Genomic DNA, 19179 nt, shown 5'->3' on the forward strand with positions numbered 1-19179 from the left:
CATAGTGGATGTCACTATATTCTTGTTACCATATAGAATACTGTACCATACACAGCATGTCACAAAGGAAATGAGAAAAGAAGAAGGAAATCCCAACAGTGTACAGTTACAAAACCAAAAACCCATAAAATTATCACATTCAGGTTTAGCATATCTTGTAAGCAGCTTCTCTATTTTAAAATTTATTCCTAGGAAAAATTTCAGCTCCCAATTTACTGATTTATTTGGAAAAAAAAGTAATGTAATAATGCAATTCTACACATATTTACTTGAAAGTAAATTGTATGAAGCTCAACAGTGCTTCTTCCTACAATGTAGTTATAGGATTGCAGTCCTATTCATATGAAGAATCTATATTTTATATAGTTGGATATCATGAGGTTACCGGATCCTCCCTTTTCCAGTTTCTGGCTCTGTTTCTTTCACTTGTCAATCCAATTTCCAAGGATATGATAATGTCATTGAAAGAGACACTGTTTTAGTTATCCCAATAAACAATAGAACACAAGGCCCCAAATTTAATATATAAGATAAAATGTCATGAAATGTAGCCCATATTCTTTTTCTTTTCTGATCCTACAATGCTAAAGATCAGTACTGAGACCTGGATGAATTAATTTTCTTTTTCAACTTAATGATGTCAAATGAAAGAAAAAATAATTTGATTAATAGAATATATAATGACCCATATGTGCTATTACAAGTTTAGTAGTGCCTTGACATATTCATATTTGAAAACTTTACCCACCTAGCTTTTAAAACAGAGTGAACCACTGTACTTATTTTTTCCTAAAAATTCATTTCAAATCAGATTATGATCACAGTGTATTTTGAAAGTAATATAGCCCAGCACTGAAGGTCATGTTCAACAACTCCCAACCTTTGTCAATAAAAATGGAAAATCATGAACTGGAGAAGGTCAGTTACTACATCTATCTTGGTCAAAAGATTACCAGGGAGGGTAATATAATAGAGGAAATTTTGAACCAGACTAAACTAGACTGCAGAGCATTTGGACAATCTCATTCTGTATTCAAAAGCAAGATATTTATCTACTTCAAGAGGAAATTATTTAATCTTTGTATACTACCAATGCTGACACATAGTTGCAAAACTTGGGTGTTAATGCAAAAGCAGTACAAAGGTTGAACATTACACAAAGAAGCATGGAACAGGCAAATGCTCAACGTAACAAGACATAACCCCCTCTCCCCCCAATAATGGACCCACCAACTGATAGGGGTATATGACATAATGAAGCTGGTAGCCTCAAGGAAATGGAAATTGGCTGGCTAGTTTGCATAATGAACAGATCAGTGCTGGACAACAATAGTCAATTGGATATCAGTTAACTTTAAGAGACCCAGGAAACCCCAAAGAAACACTAAGCAGATGATGAAATTCAGTTCAAAGATTGTAACTGGAAATGACTAGTTTGTCAAAGCAGTTGGAAAACTGCTGAAGAGACCTTTGGCCAGCAGTGGATTGACTGGGGCTGATCATGATAACCCAACATATCTGAACAAAAACTAAAACTGAATTTATTTGAAAGTGAGAAACTGGAGGAGAAAATTGCCAGTGTTAGGTCTGATGGGAAACATCAGCAATTGCTTTAATGTTGTATTTCCTTAAGGTGGAATTTAAAGATTATTCTATATTGGGGTTGCCATGGTAAAAGGAATTTAATTCCTCATAAGGGAGTGGATTCAGATTTAGTCATGCTTAGAATTAAACGCACTGAAGTCAGTCAGTCAACACTGATTTCAATGTATCTATTCTAAGCATGACAGCTTGAACCCAACCCACAGTCATTGCTGAATGCTGCTATGGAGAGACATTTGTGACATGATAATGTTCCTTTACATTGTACTTGTTGCTACATAGTACAATAGGTAATATTGGTTGCCATATTTGGAGAGAAGAAGCAAGTCCAGTACTGAACAGAGTTCCTCAATCTTGCATGTAGTTGTTTGAAATAACTATTCTTTGTTTGCTTCATTCCATGAAACAAAGAAGATAATCTCTTCATATTTGAGCATAAGTATTAAAAAACACTTTCATGCCTCTCATGCTTTTGCAAACATGTTCTAAGTACATCCAACCCATCCTTATGTCCACCTGACAGAGATCTGGCTGATGTCCTTGTAGAGAATATGCTTTCCCTTCTGCTCTCCGAACTGTCACTCAGGAGCACCTTCCGTCCTAACACCTGCATGAACTTCTGATAAAAATCTTTGGATGCAAAGTAGTAAATGAATGGATCTATGCAGTTGTTGAGGCAACTAAGACACAAGGTAAGTTTGTAAATATGATAGTAACCTTCTCCTCCCATGAGACGGGTGATTATGTGTACCAGTAGGACAAAGTTGTTGGGTGCAAAACAAATGATGAAAACCAGAAGAACTATTATAGCCAAGTGAACAGACCGTGTCTTCTGCCCATTGCCATCTCTGTGAGAAACTTGGATGAGCTTCCGAATAATGCCAATGTAGCAAGCGACTGTAACTGTGAATGGAAGCAAGAAAAAGAAAAAAAAGGGCATCAGGAGGAAAAGTCCCCATGCAAAACGGTTGGGAAGCATATTCCACTGAAGGACATCAAAACAAGTTGTAATGTTCAGTTCGTTTACTTTGAAAGTCAGGTCTGCTGCTGCTAATGGCCACAAGGCTAATAATACAAAAAACCACATTGCAAAACAGGTAGCAATCGCATACCTCTTTCTTCTCCATTTTTGGGAGGTCATTGGGTATACCACCCCCAAATAGCGCTCCAAGCTGATGCAGGTCATAGTCAATATGGAGGAATACATGTTTGCATAAAACATCATTGTGACAAAGCTGCACAGCTTCTTGCTATAAGACCAGTGGTTCTTCTTAACATGGTATATAATCTGAAGGGGAAGACAGGAGGCCAGTGCAAGGTCTGTGAGGCTAAGGTTAATCATGAGAAGAACTGATGGTGTTTTGGGCTTGATATGAAAGAAGAGAATCCAGAGAGAGAAAATATTGCCAGGAATGCTGATAATAGCTATTAGTGAATACACAACTGGTAAGGTGATCATAATATCAGGGTTCTTAAGCATGTTCATTGTTGCATTATCCAGCGTCATATTTTTTATCCTTTTCTATGTTTGCTTTCTTTGTTCTTGGAAATTTGGATGATGTATCTCACAGCTTAAATTTGTACCCTATAAAGTAGACAGATAGAGAAAAGTGATCAGTGAAAATTATTGGATGTTTTATTTCAGCATTGCTTACTATTAAATTATCTCCTTGCAAATATCTAATAATAGCAATAGTAGTAATATAATTTTAAAAATGTGCACATAATATATCAGCTTTTGGATGAAGAATGGGTATTGGTAACATTATTGGACAAAATTGAGATTATTATTAGAGTAATCAAAATTTAAAAATGAATCTTTCCCCTTTGCCTTTACAGTCCAAGAAACTAAGGAGGGTCTGTTAGATGTTTGTCATGTCCCCATTCCTTCTATGGGCTCAGATGCCTCTTATTTGACTGTTGCCTGGTCTGCAGTTCTTCCTTCTGTCTCCCAAGGACATTCCCACATACCATTACAGGAAGGCATTTTTCTCCTTCAAGCTTTGGTCCTATGTCACATGCAGGGGGGTGGGGGAGAAAAGATGGTGGCAGTGAATACTGGTGAAAATAATCACTGCTGTACTCATTCCAAACTACCCCAGTTAAGTGGGCAGAGCCAATGGTGGATGATAGTGAATGAGAAGGAGAGACCCATTACAGTGAGTTGTTTTATCACCATAAAAATTAGATTCTGTTATGGAGAAAGTAGTTCTTCTAGAATAAGCACTGGATTTCCCGCCACAAAACCCACAGATAAGGTTCTTTGACGCCACCCTTCATCAGGTGCAGACTGTATGGGCTCTTTTGAATTGCTTTCTGAGACATCCTCCTGGTACTTAGAGTTCTTATTTTTCAAAAATCCTTAGGTTAATAGATGCTGCCAACTAAACCCAGAGTAATGAAAAAGAAAATGTGAAAGAAAACTTAGATGTGGTTTCTTCTGTGGTACCACTTCTTCAGTATCATGTATGCCTTTCTAAAGACATTTACTAAAGCAACTAGTCACTCAACTGTTTTTGCTAATACATTTATTTGTTACATTTGCCAAATACCTCAAAATCACATTTGCAAGCATTTGTACATAGCATGGTAGCAATGCAACAGATCAATAACATTCAACAAGGTAAAATAAAACAGTAATATAGATTATAAGCATGTAAACTACTATCAAGCTAAGAGGCAGAAGAAAGAAAGAAAGAAAGTTAAATGAAACATTTTCTTTTACTACAAATACTAAATAAATGAGGTAACAAAAGCACCCAACTCTGGCACCAAAAGGAAGACAAGGATAATCATGGCAAAGCCATGAGGCTGCTTTAAAAATCCTCTCACTTGTGTGCCCTCCCTCTGAATTTCAGATTAAATGTATATTATAGGAAGAGCTTCTGAAGATAACTTCAGACTATGTGCTTCTAGTGGGTAGCATTCTATTTGATACCAGATGTCCATTGACATCAATGTGCCCCCAGCTACTTCTTTAGTGCCCTCAGGTACCAGCCACCCTATTCCATTAGACTTACAAGACAAAACAAAATAAAATAATAAAATAGGAAGTAGGTATGTTGCAAGAGACCAGTTTTTAGCATTATATTTATTTACAGGAATGTCTGTCACTCCACAAAAGTTCCAGTGGGATGGTAGAGGTTTGAATTCTGGTAAATAGTTGTTTTATACCTGGACAGGTTCACCATGGTAGCCATGTTGTGAACGTATTCCCTGCACACACTCAAAATTCCAGATGTGTCACTGGCACCTTCTCCTAATGTACTACAAACTCAGCACCAGAGAACAGTAGAATCCAGTGAAAGTGACAAAGATAATTATTGATACAAATATGAGGGTTGGTCCAATTTATCTGGTAGTCACCAGATGAACTTGGAGATATCCAAGCCAAGTGGTAAGTGATCACTGTCTGGTTTATCTATAATATCAAAGCACTGTACTAATGGGATCAGTGAGAGTGATATGAATAAATAATCAACAACAGCTCCCCCTCTGTGGTTGTCTGATGTATAAGAACCCCCAGATTGATCCCATTGTGATCTATGTAAACTAACCATTTGTAATTTATACATTAATTTAAGTAGTTCTAGTCTACACTTGTTCTGGATCTTATCGTGTGACATATGGCCTCCATTTCAAAAAAGCCTTTATCCTTTAAGTTCAATATTTCCAAACCTGGGCTGATCCTAGCATTAAAATCCCCACAAATAATTAAATCTACACTTGTGGGATGATGTAACATATCAACTAATGATTGTTTCAGGTTATACCAATTTACCTGTTGTGTAGGTGTCATATACATGTTAACAGATATTAACATTCTCCCTTTAGATTTCAGCCTCAGTATTTGAATTTATCATATATCTATATGATTATCTATATCATAATTTCCAGGATTAATTTCTTCTATTCTGACATCAAGATTTAGCATGCCCCATCTTTTGGTCCCTCGTGGCCCGTTTATAAAAACACCTATAGCCAGGTAATGCTATTATATTATTTCCCATCAACCAAGTTTCTTGGAGAAAAATCATGTCATAATTTTGTAGACAATGAACATTTACCTGCCCAGTCAGCAATGTTCCAGGATACACATTTAATTGCAGATGTCTTCATGTTAGTTTTTTGTCAACTCTGTTGATTAACCTCATTTTGGATTTGGATCTGCTGACTATTTTGTTCACTTGTTCTATTAAATTTAAATTTCCTTGAGTATCTCTGTAAACACATTTATTTTTAACCCCAGGGATATTTGGTGTAAACTTGTATATTGCAATCTGGGCTTCCTTGAAGGGTCTCAAGTTCGATTCTATTCCTGGTTGCTTTCTTCTGTGCACTTCTGCAGTAGTCCTGCACTACTTATCGTCGTGGTCTTATCCATTTCAGCTGGCAATGGATTTTGTGGTGCTCTGTGAATCATAATCTGATCCAGATTATGTCCATTTGCATAACACCCTTCATGATCATTAGCAGTGTTTACTGTATGTTGCTTTGCCAAAGCTCCTTCTTTTGGAAACCCACGTGTTATTGGGAGGTTGACTTCTGCATTAATTAGGCTTTTCCCCAGCTCCATTCTTTCATTATCCTTAGCCGGGTTGTTATGCTCAATATCCTCCACTTGTGATATACATGGAACTTCAGTTCTTTGTATTACAGTGGTAATTGGTTCGGGTTGTTTTTATAGACTTCACAGAGTGTGTGGTTTTGGAAGTTTCTCATCACCCCTATCAAAAATTTGTTTAACACATTCTTTTTCTTCATCACCAAACTAGCCATTGCTGTAGAGTCAAAAGTCTCAGTTGCGCTGGCATTTATATAGTTATAAAATAGATACTCAACTTTATTTATGTCTTTTGTTAAGAGATCAGTTACATCTAAGGACTGCATTGCTTACTATTTTGCAAATTGTATCAGGAACCTAGAGCTAGATTTATCAATCCCTTTGTTAATCCAACTAAATCATTCTAATTTAGAAGAAAACAAATCTATTTTCTGTTGACTGATGTTGATGAACATGTACCTAAACAAGTTGCATTGTTTTCAATGGCCGCAAGGAAGATACAAAAGCAGATGTTGACAAATAGTGCTGTTAATGTTAGAGGGGATGTATTGAACTGAAATGGATTGTTGTAATTTTATATGAATTTTGCTAAAACCTATGGGTTGCCAATAAATGTATATACAACAACTGGGAGAGGTTCTATTAGTAAATGCATGTGTACTGTATACAGTGCAATGTTTTTAGTATTGCAACAGGAAATATTTCTAAAATATCACATGTATAAATAAATACTTTGATTGCTAAGCATGTATAGAACTTCCTTTTTATAAATCATATCATGTGCACACTGTCTGATTAAAGTTTCAAAAGCAAATTAATATATATCTGCTAATGTCTAAGAGTGTGACCAGTACTCACTTCCCTTTTCATCACAAGATCAGTGGCCAAAAACAAATGGTTGTTGACTGCCATAGAAAGACAAGTTGTGTCATGTCAAAGAATAACTTGCCATGCATTTTTCATCTATATAATACATAAACAAATACAGTATGCATATAATACCTAAATAAATACAACATGCATACATATAGCATACAGTATATACTGTATATTGCAATGTTCCATTTCAGGATTATGCAGAACTCAGAAAACGAGTATGGAGTTGTAAGTCAAAGAATGCCTTTTAGTAAGACAGAGAAGCTATAGGCTAGGTTACCAGCTTTAGTAGCACTTATGCCACATTGAGTATTATTTGCTAACTGTAAGAACACTATTGATCCATTCTGGGACATTTTGACCTACATGATTCAAGGGCAACCAAAGTGTAGTTCTACTGTTGCTTCAACCCAATGTTTGATTACTTTGGCTCAGGAATGTTTTTGGTGAAAGATACAGAAGCAATGTTGCAGATACAGCTCAGTTAATTTCAGTCAATGAAGCCTATTCATTCATTTATTTAGAATTTGATAGACAAAAATATGCCTATACAATAGGCATCAGAGAAACACTTTAGGTATCTCAGAATATAATAAGCCAGCCATTACACTGAATTATTATCAAGCAAGTTTAAGAAGTACTACATTGCACCACCACAACTGCAGAAGTGATTTAGAAAATAAGCAACGTAGTTCAATTCTGGGAAAACCACCTGGGTATATACGTAGACAAGCTGTAGTTTTAAGTATATACAACATATAGTGAAAACACCTGCTAAGTCAAATAAGATTGGGGTGAATAAAAATCTATTTCTTTTATTAGGAATAAATCCAGATGGAGGGATCCTAGGGCTACCAAACAAAATACATTATTCAACTATTCCAACATTTTTTCTGTTACAGATTTTCTGTGAAAATAAAAAAAGATGTAGGGAGAAAATCTGAATAGATTACAAATGGGAAATGGCATCATCTGCCCCAGCTGGTAATCTGTGCATGAGAAAGGATGTTTGCTGTGGAGATGGCAGTTGAAGTCCTATCTCATGTTTTGGAGTCTGCTAGGGTCTGGATGAGAAGAAACAGGCTGAAGCTGAACCCAAGCCAGATGGAGCTGCTGTTTGTTCATCAGGTCTCCCCATGTACTCCAGGGTTGTATCTCAAAGGCATAGCATTGTCCCTGGTAAAGCAGGTCTGTGAGTTGGGGATCCTCTCACATTACAACTATTGCTTGATGCGCAGGTAGAGGCCATGCTGAGGAGGGCCTTTGCCCAGTTGTGGCTGATATAGCAGTTTTGACCCAACCTGGAGCAGGACAACCTGACAACAGTTACTCATACTCTCATCACCACTTGATTGGACTACTGCAGTGATTTCTACCTGGGGCTTCTTTAAAGACCTGTAATGGGCTGTGAAAATAACTCTGAGGAACAGGAGGAAGAGCTGCAGCCAAGGCAAAGGTCAGATAAGAGAAATCTGAGTCCAAAGTAGGAATGGACTTTGAGAAAGTGTCTCAGACTTGACCCTTCCTAGTTCTCTTTAGGACAAAGGTGGGGAGGAGGTAGGCACATCCAGAGTTGCAAGATTCTGTTACTGTAACCTTATAATAAAAGTAGTTTTAATATTCATTATTTTATTTATTTATTTATCTTCTATCCCGCCTTTATTGTTTTTATAAATAACTCAAGGCGGCGAACATACCTAATATTCCTTCCTCCTCCTATTTTCCTCACAACAACAACCCTGTGAGGTGAGTTGGGCTGAGAGAGAGTGACTGGCCCAAGGTCACCCAGCTGGCTTTCATGCCTAAGGCAGGACTAGAACTCTCAGTCTCCTGGTTTCTAGCCCAGCACCTTAACTGCTAGACCAAACTGGCTCTCATTTTGGTGTTCAAGTCTGGTCTACCTCAAAGGGCTGATAAGACCATTAGAAAACTATAATTAAAACAGAATGCAACCACCCCTCTGTTAATTGGCACTAGACATCACAAACTTATTCACATGCACAACAATATGCCACTAACACCATCAAGAGGCATTCAGTGGCATCTGCAATGTGAGTGTGTGTGTGTGTGAAAAACAGGCAAGTTGGCAGATACAGTGTCACAGTCTAAGCCAAGCCTCTTTTGTACATGCATTAACATTGTAGGTACATAGAGAAGAGAGGGGCTTGGATCATGATGCTATGTAGCCCTCTTGCCTGTTCTGACCCCCATCACCACCATCAGGGAAACACCGTGACCATTCCTTATACATTTATCCACAACTATTTTAACAACCAAAAGCAGATTGTACTTCCCTGTCTTACTTTCTGCTCAATGCCAAACCATTCACTAAACATTCCATTATTCTCATATATGCTTTACTTCTGTCATATACTGCCCTTACTGCATTCAGCAACCAACCTTCAATTCCATATTTCTGCAGATCTTTTAATAAGTCAAGTCTACTCACTTTATTATATACTTTCTCTAACTCAACCAAAGTACTGTTAACTTTCTCACAGTCATACATTTCTGTAATGGTATGTGGGAATGACCTTGGGAGACAGGGGGAAGAGATGCTGCCTAGGGAATGATCAGATAAAAGTGGGGAGCCCACAGCTGCATAATGGGCACAAAAAGAAACTCAGAAAGGATCCTCCCTAACTTATCAGGCTGTAAAAAGAGATGATGGGACATTTGTACTTTCAGACTTGCAAGACTCTGTTAACGTAAGAATTATTGTATTCTTACAATAAAGTAGAATTAGCTCATCTGGTCTTGTTTCCTCTCTGGTCTACCTGAGAAGGCTGACAATTTCTCAATAATACTCTGAAGAGCAAAAGCCTGATTTGCAAACCACCTGCCTAGTTTAAAACCAAACTACACTTTCCAAATGATGCTGTCACCTCTTCTACCCTTTGAAACAGAAGGTTACCAAACACCTTCCCAGGTACACTTAACAAACTAACCCCTCTATCATTCTTGCATTCATTTGTGTTATGTTTCATTTCGTAAAAGAGAACAATAATGGCATTCTTCCATTTATCAGGCACAGAGGCAGGCTTGATATACACATAAAATAAGTTGTAGTCACTCGGTAAGCAAACAGCACCCATATTTTAATGTTTCTTGTTATACTATCTACACCTTACTGTCAGGCTCTGCCTGCTAACCAGTAAAGACACAGACTCTAGACTTAGGTTCTGGCTTTACTGAGAAAACAGAGTGCATGCCTTTAAAAAGCTGAGAGTGAGGGGAGCGCTCCGGAACGGGATTTAAATAGCCCGCGCTGGTCAGTGCTCCACCCCACCTTATTCCAGGTGCGTCCCATGAGTCCCACCGGTTTCGTCCTTGTCAGGTGAGAGGTCGTTCAGCCCCGCGCCCTGGGCGTCACCTTGATCGCCTTCCTGAACGGTAATGATTCATTGCCGGGCGATCAGGCTCTTAATCCCTTTTGACAGCTCGGGCGCACCTCTCCTGTTGTCTTGTCAATTACCTTTTGGCAACTTTGTATCTTTGTCTTCTGCGCCGCTGGCTTTGGTTGTTACTTAGTTTCCAGCACCTGTTGCTTTCTTTTTGTTTCATGGTTGCCTTTTGCCTTAATCCGCCAGGCACCCATTTCCCTGTATTGTCATGCGAGCCGTTGCGATGTCACAAGCATCGCAATGGTGATCATGACACACTGCCCCCCTTTAGAAAGTCAAGCCACGGGTTTGGAGGGATAGGTGGTACGGAAGTTGCGGACCAGGTCGGGAGCCTGGATGTCGCGGGCAGTGACCCACTCAGGGTGTGGGAAGTGTTTCCATTTTACTAGGTATTGGAGGGAGCCACACAGCTTGCGGGAGTCAAGTACCTCCTTCACTTCGAAGTGTTGCTGTCCGTCTATCATCACTGGTGGGGGGGGGCGTGCGTGGGTGCCACCGGGGGGGGTCACTTGCCGGCTTGAGTAAGCTGCAGTGGAACACCAGGTGCAGCCTCTTTAAATTATGGGGCAGGTCCAAGCGCACCGTGACTGGGTTCACGATTTGTGTCACCTGGAATGGCCCAATAAATTTGGGGGCCAGTTTCTTAGACGGTTGCAGTGATTTGATGAATCTGGTGGATAGGTAGACCAGGTCCCCTACCCGAAATGTTGGTTGTTGACGCCGGTGTTTGTCCGCTTGCAGTTTGTATGTGGTTTGTGCCTCTTTAAGCGCGTCCTTGATGACCGGCCAGGAGTCTGCGAGTTTCGCACCCCAATCACAGGCGGCCACTGCTGGGGATGGGGGCTGAGGTAGTTCAGGGATGGGAACGAACTCCTGACCTGACACCACCCCAAAGGGGGTTTATCCCATGCTTTGGTGTATCGTGTTGTTGTATGCGACTTCTGCAAATGGGAGTAGGTCCACCCAGTCGTCCTGGTGGTAGTTTATGTAGGAACGGAGGAATTGCTCCAGTGTGGCATTAAGGATATCTGTAGATCCGTCCGTCTGGGGATGCCAGGAGGTTGACAGGGCTTGCTGGGTACCTATCAGCTTCAAAAAAGCCCGCCAAAACCTTGAGGTAAATTGTGTGCCCCTATCGGTCACCAAGCGGGAGGGGCAGCCATGTAGGTGGTACACGTGTACTAGGAACAATTTCGCCAGCTGTTGTGCTGACGGGATCGAGGCGCAGGGGATGAAATGGGCTTGTTTTGAGAAGTAGTCTTTGACTACCCAAATGACCATTTTCTTTTGGCTAGGCGGTAAGTCTACAATGAAATCCATTGAGAGTTCATCCCAAGGGCGGGAGGGTTCAGCCACGGGTTGCAGCAGCCCCTGGGGTTTGCCAGCCGGTGCTTGGCCATTGCGCACACTGGGCAGGATGCCACATACATCTTGACGTCCTTCCTCACCGAGGGCCACCAAAACTGTCTCCGAGTTAGGTGTAGGGTTTTCAGGAACCTGAAGTGACCAGCCTGTTTGCTGTCATGAGATCTGCTGAGGATCGTCTGCCTTTGTGAGTCAGGAACGTATAACCTTCCCTCCGCCCATGCGAGGTCCTGTTCCATAGTGATTTTGTTAGGGTTGGTGAGGAGCCAGGGGTCAGATTTTATCGCTGTTATAAAATCTGCCCGTAACCCACCTGGCATTTGGGGTTGCCTGCGCCTGGGGGCGGGTTGCGCTGGAGTTGCTTGTGAGGGGGGGAGCAGGCTGTCCCCGAGCGCGTCCCCAGGTGACAGCTGCCAGACCCAGCTGGGAATCAGAGAGCACAGTCCCTACGATGTCAGAGATAGGCTCCGCATCCTGGGGTAGTCGGGAGAGTGTGTCTGCCAGGAAATTCTTTTTCCCTGGGATGAACTTCAGCTGGAATTTGAACCGGCTGAAGAACTGAGCCCAGCGTATCTGTTTGGGACTGAGGCGCCGGGGCGTACGGAGCGCCTCGAGATTGCGGTGGTCTGTCCAGACCTCAAACGGGCAAGTCGCCCCTTCCAAAAGGTGACGCCAAGCCTCCAGTGCTGCTTTAACCGCAAAGGCTTCCTTTTCCCACACGTGCCAGCGCCTCTCTGTCTCTGAGAATTTCCTAGAGAGATAGGTGCATGGCTTCAGGATTCCAGTGGAATCCTTTTGCAGCAGGATGGCCCCAGTTGAGAAGTCAGAGGCGTCCACCTGCACCACAAAAGGCCGTTCGGGGTCCAGGTGGGATAGAATGGGCTCCGCTGTGAACAGCGCTTTTAGCCTGTCAAAAGCGGTTTGACAGGCGGAGTCCAATTAAGCACGGCCCCTGGGTTTTGACCTTGCGTGTCTCCCTGACGCCTTTGGTCTTAAGTAAATTGGTTAAGGGCAGGGCAATTTCCGCGAACCCCCTCGTGAAGGATCTATAGAAGTTCGCAAACCCAAGGAAGCTTTGAAGCTGGTGCCTGGTGCATGGGCATTCCCAGCTCAAAACTGCCAGAACCTTCGCGGGGTCCATTTCTATGCCCTTGTCAGAGATTCTGTACCCTAAGTAGTCCAAGCGCGACTTGTGGAATTCACACTTGGAGAGTTTAGTGTAGAGTTTGGCTTTCCGGAGCTTAGTGAGAACTTGTCTCACTAATCTCTCATGTTCCCTCTGAGTCCTTGTGTAGATTAGGACATCGTCCAGGTAAACTAGTATGCCCTTGAACAGATGTTCATGCAGCACCTCGTTGATGAGTTGCATGAAGACCCCCGGGGCCCCCGGAAGACTGAAAGGCAGTACCTTGTACTGGAAGGAGCCCAAGGGACAGTTGAATGCCGTTTTCCACTCGTCCCCCTCCCTGATGCGAATTCTGTAGTACACTTCGCAGAGGTCGAGTTTGGAAAATACCCTTCCCTTTGACAAGTGTGCCAGCATGTCTTTTACAAGGGGAAGGGGCTATTTGTTGGATAGGGAGGTGGAATTTAATCCGCGGTAATCTGTGCATAGTCTCAGGGTGCCATCCTTCTTTTCTCAGAATAGGACGGGTGCTCCAACCGGCGAGTTTGCCGGTTCAATGAAGCCCCTGGAGAGGTTTTTGTCCAAAAATTCTCGCAGCGGCGCCAATTCCCTCTGGGTCATGGGGTAGATTTTGGGCTTGGGTAATGGGACGTCCAGGAGCAGTTCAATTGCACAGTCTGTCTTGCGATGGGGGGGTAATTGGTCCACCTCCTCTTCTCTGAAGACGTCTGCGAAGTCTAAATATTGCTCCGGCAGTCCTTCGGGGGGGGGGGGGGGGCGTGGGTTTGGTCAACGGTCTCTGCTCTCCCCACAGTCAGAGCGGAGGATTTCTCCTTTGTTGGTGCTTGGTAGACCCCATCTTCGAACGTGATAGAGCGGGTCCTCCAATTTATGCAGGGGTTGTGGCATGCTAGCCAGGGAATCCCCAGCACCACTATGGGCTTCCCCACCGGGGTTACCACAAAGTCTATGGACTCCCTGTGGGTGCCCATTTTCAGGGTGACCTTTCTTGTACCCTGGGTGGCTGGTTCCCCCCCCCCCCCGCTGTAGAGCCGTCGAGTTGTTGGAACACCAGCGGTTTAGGGAGGGGGGAGCAGGGCAGTTTGAGTGTGGCGACAATGTCTGGGTGGATCAGATTTCTGTAGCACCCAGAGTTCACCAGAGCTTCGACCACAATGGCTCTAGAGCCATAAGTGAGTTCTATTTGCCCTGCCAGGATGGAGCAATCTTCACTCACCCTGGGGTTGTCGCACCCCTTCTTTACCACCTGCCCAGTGGCGCTGCTTAGGGCAGGTGGGAGGCGTTTCCCGCCGGCTGCTCCTGGGCATCAACCACATCCCCTGCGAGGTAGGCATCCGCTTCCTCATCCGGGGTCGCTAGCGCTCCTTCAGCCATCTGGGAGGGTTGGGTGGCTTGTGCGGCGCTGTCTGTGTTGGTCTGGGCGGGCGATCTGTCGTCCTGTCTTTGAAGCATTCCGCTGCCCGGTGGCCCGTCTTCCCACACCTGGCACATTGCCCGCGGGCAAACCTCCGTTGTCGCTCTGCATCCTAGGTCGGGCCTGACTGTGGGACTGGTCCTGTCGCGCTGGGAGGGATCCTGTTGTTTGCGGCTGCTAGCATGAAAGTGTGCTGGGCGTACTCTGCCTTTCTGGCCAGACAAATCCAACCATGTAAGGAGTCTGGGTCATCCCTATAGAGTGCCCATTGTAGCACCTTGCGGTTGAGGCCATCCTTGAACATGTCAATCTGGGTGGCCTCAGACCATTCTGGGATTTTGCCCGCTAGGACCTTGAACTCGAGGGCGTAGTCAGCGACCGCTTTTTTCCCTTGGCGAAGTCTTTGAGGGTTAGGGTTCGTGGGGTCTCTGTCAAACTTTACGGGGAAGTCCTTGGTGAATCCCCCAACTTGTGAGACCCCCACCTGTGGGTGGTTAGGGATGACCCCCCACCGGGCTGGGACCACGAAGCCCTGCAAAAGGGTCCCGTGCTTGGCCCCTTCCTCTCGTGGCTGTTGATGGCGTGGGTAGGGTGCCCCGATCCCCTCTTGCCCCCTGTGCAGCAGCAGTCTTTGTGAGTTCGCTCACCACCGATGCCATGGACTGGAGCATGTGTTCCAGGGCTCGTACCTCGGCTTCCAGGGTGCTGACCCTGTCCGGTATGCCAGGGTCGTCCGTCCTCGGTCCTGCCAGTTGCTGCCTGATCGGCAGTCCTGCAACTCCTTGCTCAGGCATTTGGGGGTAGTGGAGTCTCCAGGTGGTGTAGGATGTCCCCGTCCAGGGTCCTGCTCCGCCGTCCCACGTGAAGAGTTGTTGGCCCCTGACTTCGTCTTCCGTCAGGGCTCTCCAATCTGGGCTGGAGCTCCAGGTCTGGAACTGGGGTGCGGTGTGGGCAGGGAGGGAGCCCGTGTCCCATCTCGGGTGCGCCGACTCTAGCAGCTGTTGGGTCATCTCCTCCTCTTGCGTGGCGTCCTTCGCACCTCCGGTGTGAAGCGCCGACTCCATGGTCTTCCCCGGTTCTGTCATCGCCGGTGTTTTTCTCCCGCGGAAAACAATTTCCCCGGTGGAGACTGGCGAGGTTCGTTTTTGTGACTCTCAGCTTTATGTCAGGCTCTGCCTGCTAACCAGTAAAGACACAGACGCTAGCATAGGCTTAGGTTCTGGCTTTGTTGAGAAAACAGAGTGCATGACTTTAAAAAGCTGAGAGTGAGGGGAGCGTGCTGGAACGGGATTTAAATAGCCCGCGCCGGTCAGCGCTCCACCCCACCTTATTCCAGGTGTGTCCCACAAGTCCCACCGGTTTTGTCCTTGTCAGGTGAGAGGTCGTTCAGCCCCCCTGTGCCCTGGGCATCGCCTCAATCGCCTTCCTGAACGGTAATGATTCATTGCCGGGCGATCAGGCTCTTAATCCCTTTTGACAGCTCGGGCGCGCCTCTCCTGTTGTCTTGTCAATTACCTTTTGGCAACTTTGTATCTTTGTCTTCTGTACTGCCAGCTTTGGTTGTTACTTAGTTTCCAGCACCTGTTGCTTTCTTTTTGTTTCATGGTTGCCTTTTGCCTTAATCCGCCAGGGACCCATTTCCCTGTATTGTCATGCGAGCCGTTGCGATGTCACAAGCATCGCAACGGTGATCATGACACTTACCATATTTCAGGTTCTTACAGAGTTTATTTCTCTTGTTTCATCTTTGTTTTTTCTGGGATGCTAACATTTATAGCATTTGTTCCAACTCCACCCTTTCGTGTATCAGTAGGATTTCCATACAGATCTCCAAAAGAATCCTCAAAATCCCCAAGAATAGAAAACATAGTCATCCCTGTTTGGAGCACAATCCACAATATACTTCATCATAGGTATACTGGCTTTCATACAGTTACTCAGAAATAAATGAGCTGCAGTGCTGAGCATTCTGGCTTTTGACTTAAACCTGGTGTAGAAGTTATATTAAGCTATAGTTTGTTTAATCATTTTTAGAAAAATAGTTGCCTGGGTATATATAGTTTCCTATGGCATAAACCATAAATTTTACTTTGGTGATGTTCATTTTTTTTTTTTTTGGTCACAGTACACTACTCAAAAGAGTTATATAATTCAGATTTAGTCTGATGCTAAAATCAGACCATATTTAATAGGGTTTAATTCCTAAGTTTTGAAAGTGTTGTGCTCCCAAACAAACCAATTACAATCCATTTGCAAGAGACTAATAGTTGTACAATTCTTGTTGCACGTTCTCTTGAGCTTTATATTGTCTTAGTTAAATGCCTCTTTTTAGTTTTATGCACTCTATGTCTTCACCACCTATTTACAGCCTTCCTCAATTGGATACTACTCTTTCACATAGTTGAGGAATTGCTGTATATCCTATTCCTTCTAAGTCTCCCATTCTTGAGGTTAAACCTTCTCAAATCTTTTAATCTTCTTCATAAGATTTAGTTTCTAGTCCCCTGAATATGCTAGCTACTGTTGTCTGAACTCTTCTAGTTTTCCTAAATCCATCATAAAACATTGTGCTCAGAACTAGAAATACTCAAGCTGTTGGTCTGACAAATTCAGAATAAAGTGAAACTATTACTTCCTGTAATTTGGAAACATATTTCAGCTGATGCAGCCTAAAATGGCATTGGTGTTTTATGCAGCTGCATCACACTATTGAATCATAAACTGTTTCTGTTTCAAGACTTCCTTTCGCTAGTACTATTATCAAACCAGGTATCCTCAATGCAATATTTGTGCATTGGATTTCTCTTTCCAAATGGCATAACTCTGCATGATCTATCACCTTATCTTATTCTGTCAGCCAGGGCTGCAACTAGGGGGGGGGGGCAAGTGGGGCATGTGCCCTGGGCGCCACGCTGGGGAGGCGCCACAATGAGTGCTGGGGGTGGGCAAAATGGGCGCGGAATCCACATTTGCCCCGGGTGACAGAGACCCTAGTTGCGGACCTGCTGTCCGCTCTTAGCAGTACATTGCCAAGTTTAATATTTGCAGCCTCTGGAGTTCCCCAAGATCAAAACATCAAAAGTGGATGATTCCTGGCAGCATAATTCTTTGGATACTATTTTAAAAAATAAGCATTCAATAAGGTTATTTTTTTATTTTAGAAAGATGATGGAAAGAAAATATTTCTGTTTCTCCACTTCCAATGGCATCAAGCTGTTATTGCCATGCTTCTCCTGGCCTTCAGAGGCAAAACCCCCCAAAACAACAAATCTTGAAAATCAGTATGGCAACCACATTCAAAATAAATGATCAGCCTGTTTCATCAAGCCAGGGTTCTTTACACAGCAACACTCCAGAACACACTGTTCTGGAAATCTCTGTTCCTCACAAAAGTATTGGCTTGCTTTTCCAGTTCAACGACTGTTCCCCAGAATCAGTACTGAAAGATAACCATAACAAATGAGATCCAGAGACTGAACTACCCAGACAGCAGACCAAGCATCACATAGGTCAATTCTTTGTGGTCTTCTCATTCCATTCTATTTGCAAAGTATTAAATTTCAATTTAAGTTATTGTAATTACTCTTAAAATTGTATCTATACCTATACATGATCAAGTGTCGTTTATACAAATCTGTAACCTTCCTTCATATTTTTATTTTTGGTGGTACATAAATTATCAGCCTACATCGAGCCTCCAGGGTCTAGAATTCTTCCTTTGTGTGAACGGATGAGCCATTTATAATCTAAGCCACTATCTGTCTGTTCCTGCAATAGGATCTATGCTAGATATATGACTTTTCGCCAATGACCAATGGTGCCAGTGATCAGTGGTTAGTCATTTTCTGGTTTTATATGAATTTAGAGAAGAATAAAATGGGATGCGGTGGCGCTGTGGGTTAAACCGCTGAGCTGCCGATCGGCAGTTTGAAACCGCGCGGCAGGGTGAGCTCCCGTTGCTAGTCCCAGCTCCTGCTCACCTAGCAGTTCGAAAACATGCAAATGTGAGTAGATCAATAGGTACCGCTTCGGTGGGAAGGTAACAGTGTTCCGTGTCGTCATGCTGGCCACATGACCCGGAAGTGTCTATGACAACGCCGGCTCTAAGGCTTAGAAACGGAGATGAGCACCGCCCCCTAGAGTCCGACACGACTGGACTTTACGTCAAGGGAAGCCTTTACCTTTACCTTAGAGAAGAATAAGTATCCTTCAAATCTAGTTTGACTCCAGATGACTTCATGGACATGCTCACATAGTTTTCATTGACAGTGAAACATTTCATTGAAAAAATTGCCATTGTCTTCTTATAGGATTTCTTACAATTTCTCATCCGGCCCCCAGCCATGGCATTTGCTGAGTGTCTCTTAATTAAGTACTGATCTGCCTTTGCTTAGATTTTCAACAACTGCCAAGATCAGCTATAATAGTTGGGCTTATAGAGCAATAAAATCAAATCTTTTTAAAGCTGTGCTTATGCATCAATTCCTTTTTTGTAATGTTGTTCTTGACACTGAATGTACACTCACCTATTTGGATTTTGTTTCTTTGCTTGCAGGCAATTCTTTTGTAATAGTAAAGCAGGAGAATGGAGGGAGAACCACAGCACATTTTGCTCTATAAGCCATCTTCTGAAAAAGGAAAGTCCTTTACTTTAGGAAGAGGGGTATTCTGTGTTTGTTTCTGGAAGTGTGGGCACATATAAAGAACTTGTGGTAAGACTCAACGTTACCACACCGAAAACTTTGAAAACATTAGTAGAGATTTGTAACTCCATATAAGGGGCTGCAGGAGGAAGGCTTTACATAAA

At 43.2% G+C, this 19179-nt stretch overlaps 1 protein-coding gene across 1 annotated transcript; it reads right to left on the minus strand.

The window, feature by feature from the left end:
* Nucleotides 1–787: 787 nt before the first annotated feature.
* On the minus strand, nucleotides 788–18979 carry LOC134498772 (P2Y purinoceptor 8-like). Its single transcript, XM_063305040.1, has 2 exons — nucleotides 18899–18979; nucleotides 788–3187 (listed from the first exon to the last, which is right to left on the minus strand). Exon 2 carries the CDS (start codon nucleotides 3107–3109, stop codon nucleotides 2045–2047), a length of 1065 nt encoding a protein of 354 aa, XP_063161110.1. The 5' UTR covers nucleotides 3110–3187; nucleotides 18899–18979; the 3' UTR covers nucleotides 788–2044.
* Nucleotides 18980–19179: the final 200 nt, after the last annotated feature.

The sequence above is a fragment of the Candoia aspera genome, chromosome 5 (genome assembly GCF_035149785.1).
Source record: "Candoia aspera isolate rCanAsp1 chromosome 5, rCanAsp1.hap2, whole genome shotgun sequence".
NCBI classification, from domain to species: Eukaryota; Metazoa; Chordata; class Lepidosauria; order Squamata; family Boidae; genus Candoia; species Candoia aspera.

Bases quoted from the DNA above. Each gene is read 5' to 3' on its own strand.
- LOC134498772 (XM_063305040.1), bottom strand. From the start codon at position 3,109: ATGACGCTGGATAATGCAACAATGAACATGCTTAAGAACCCTGATATT.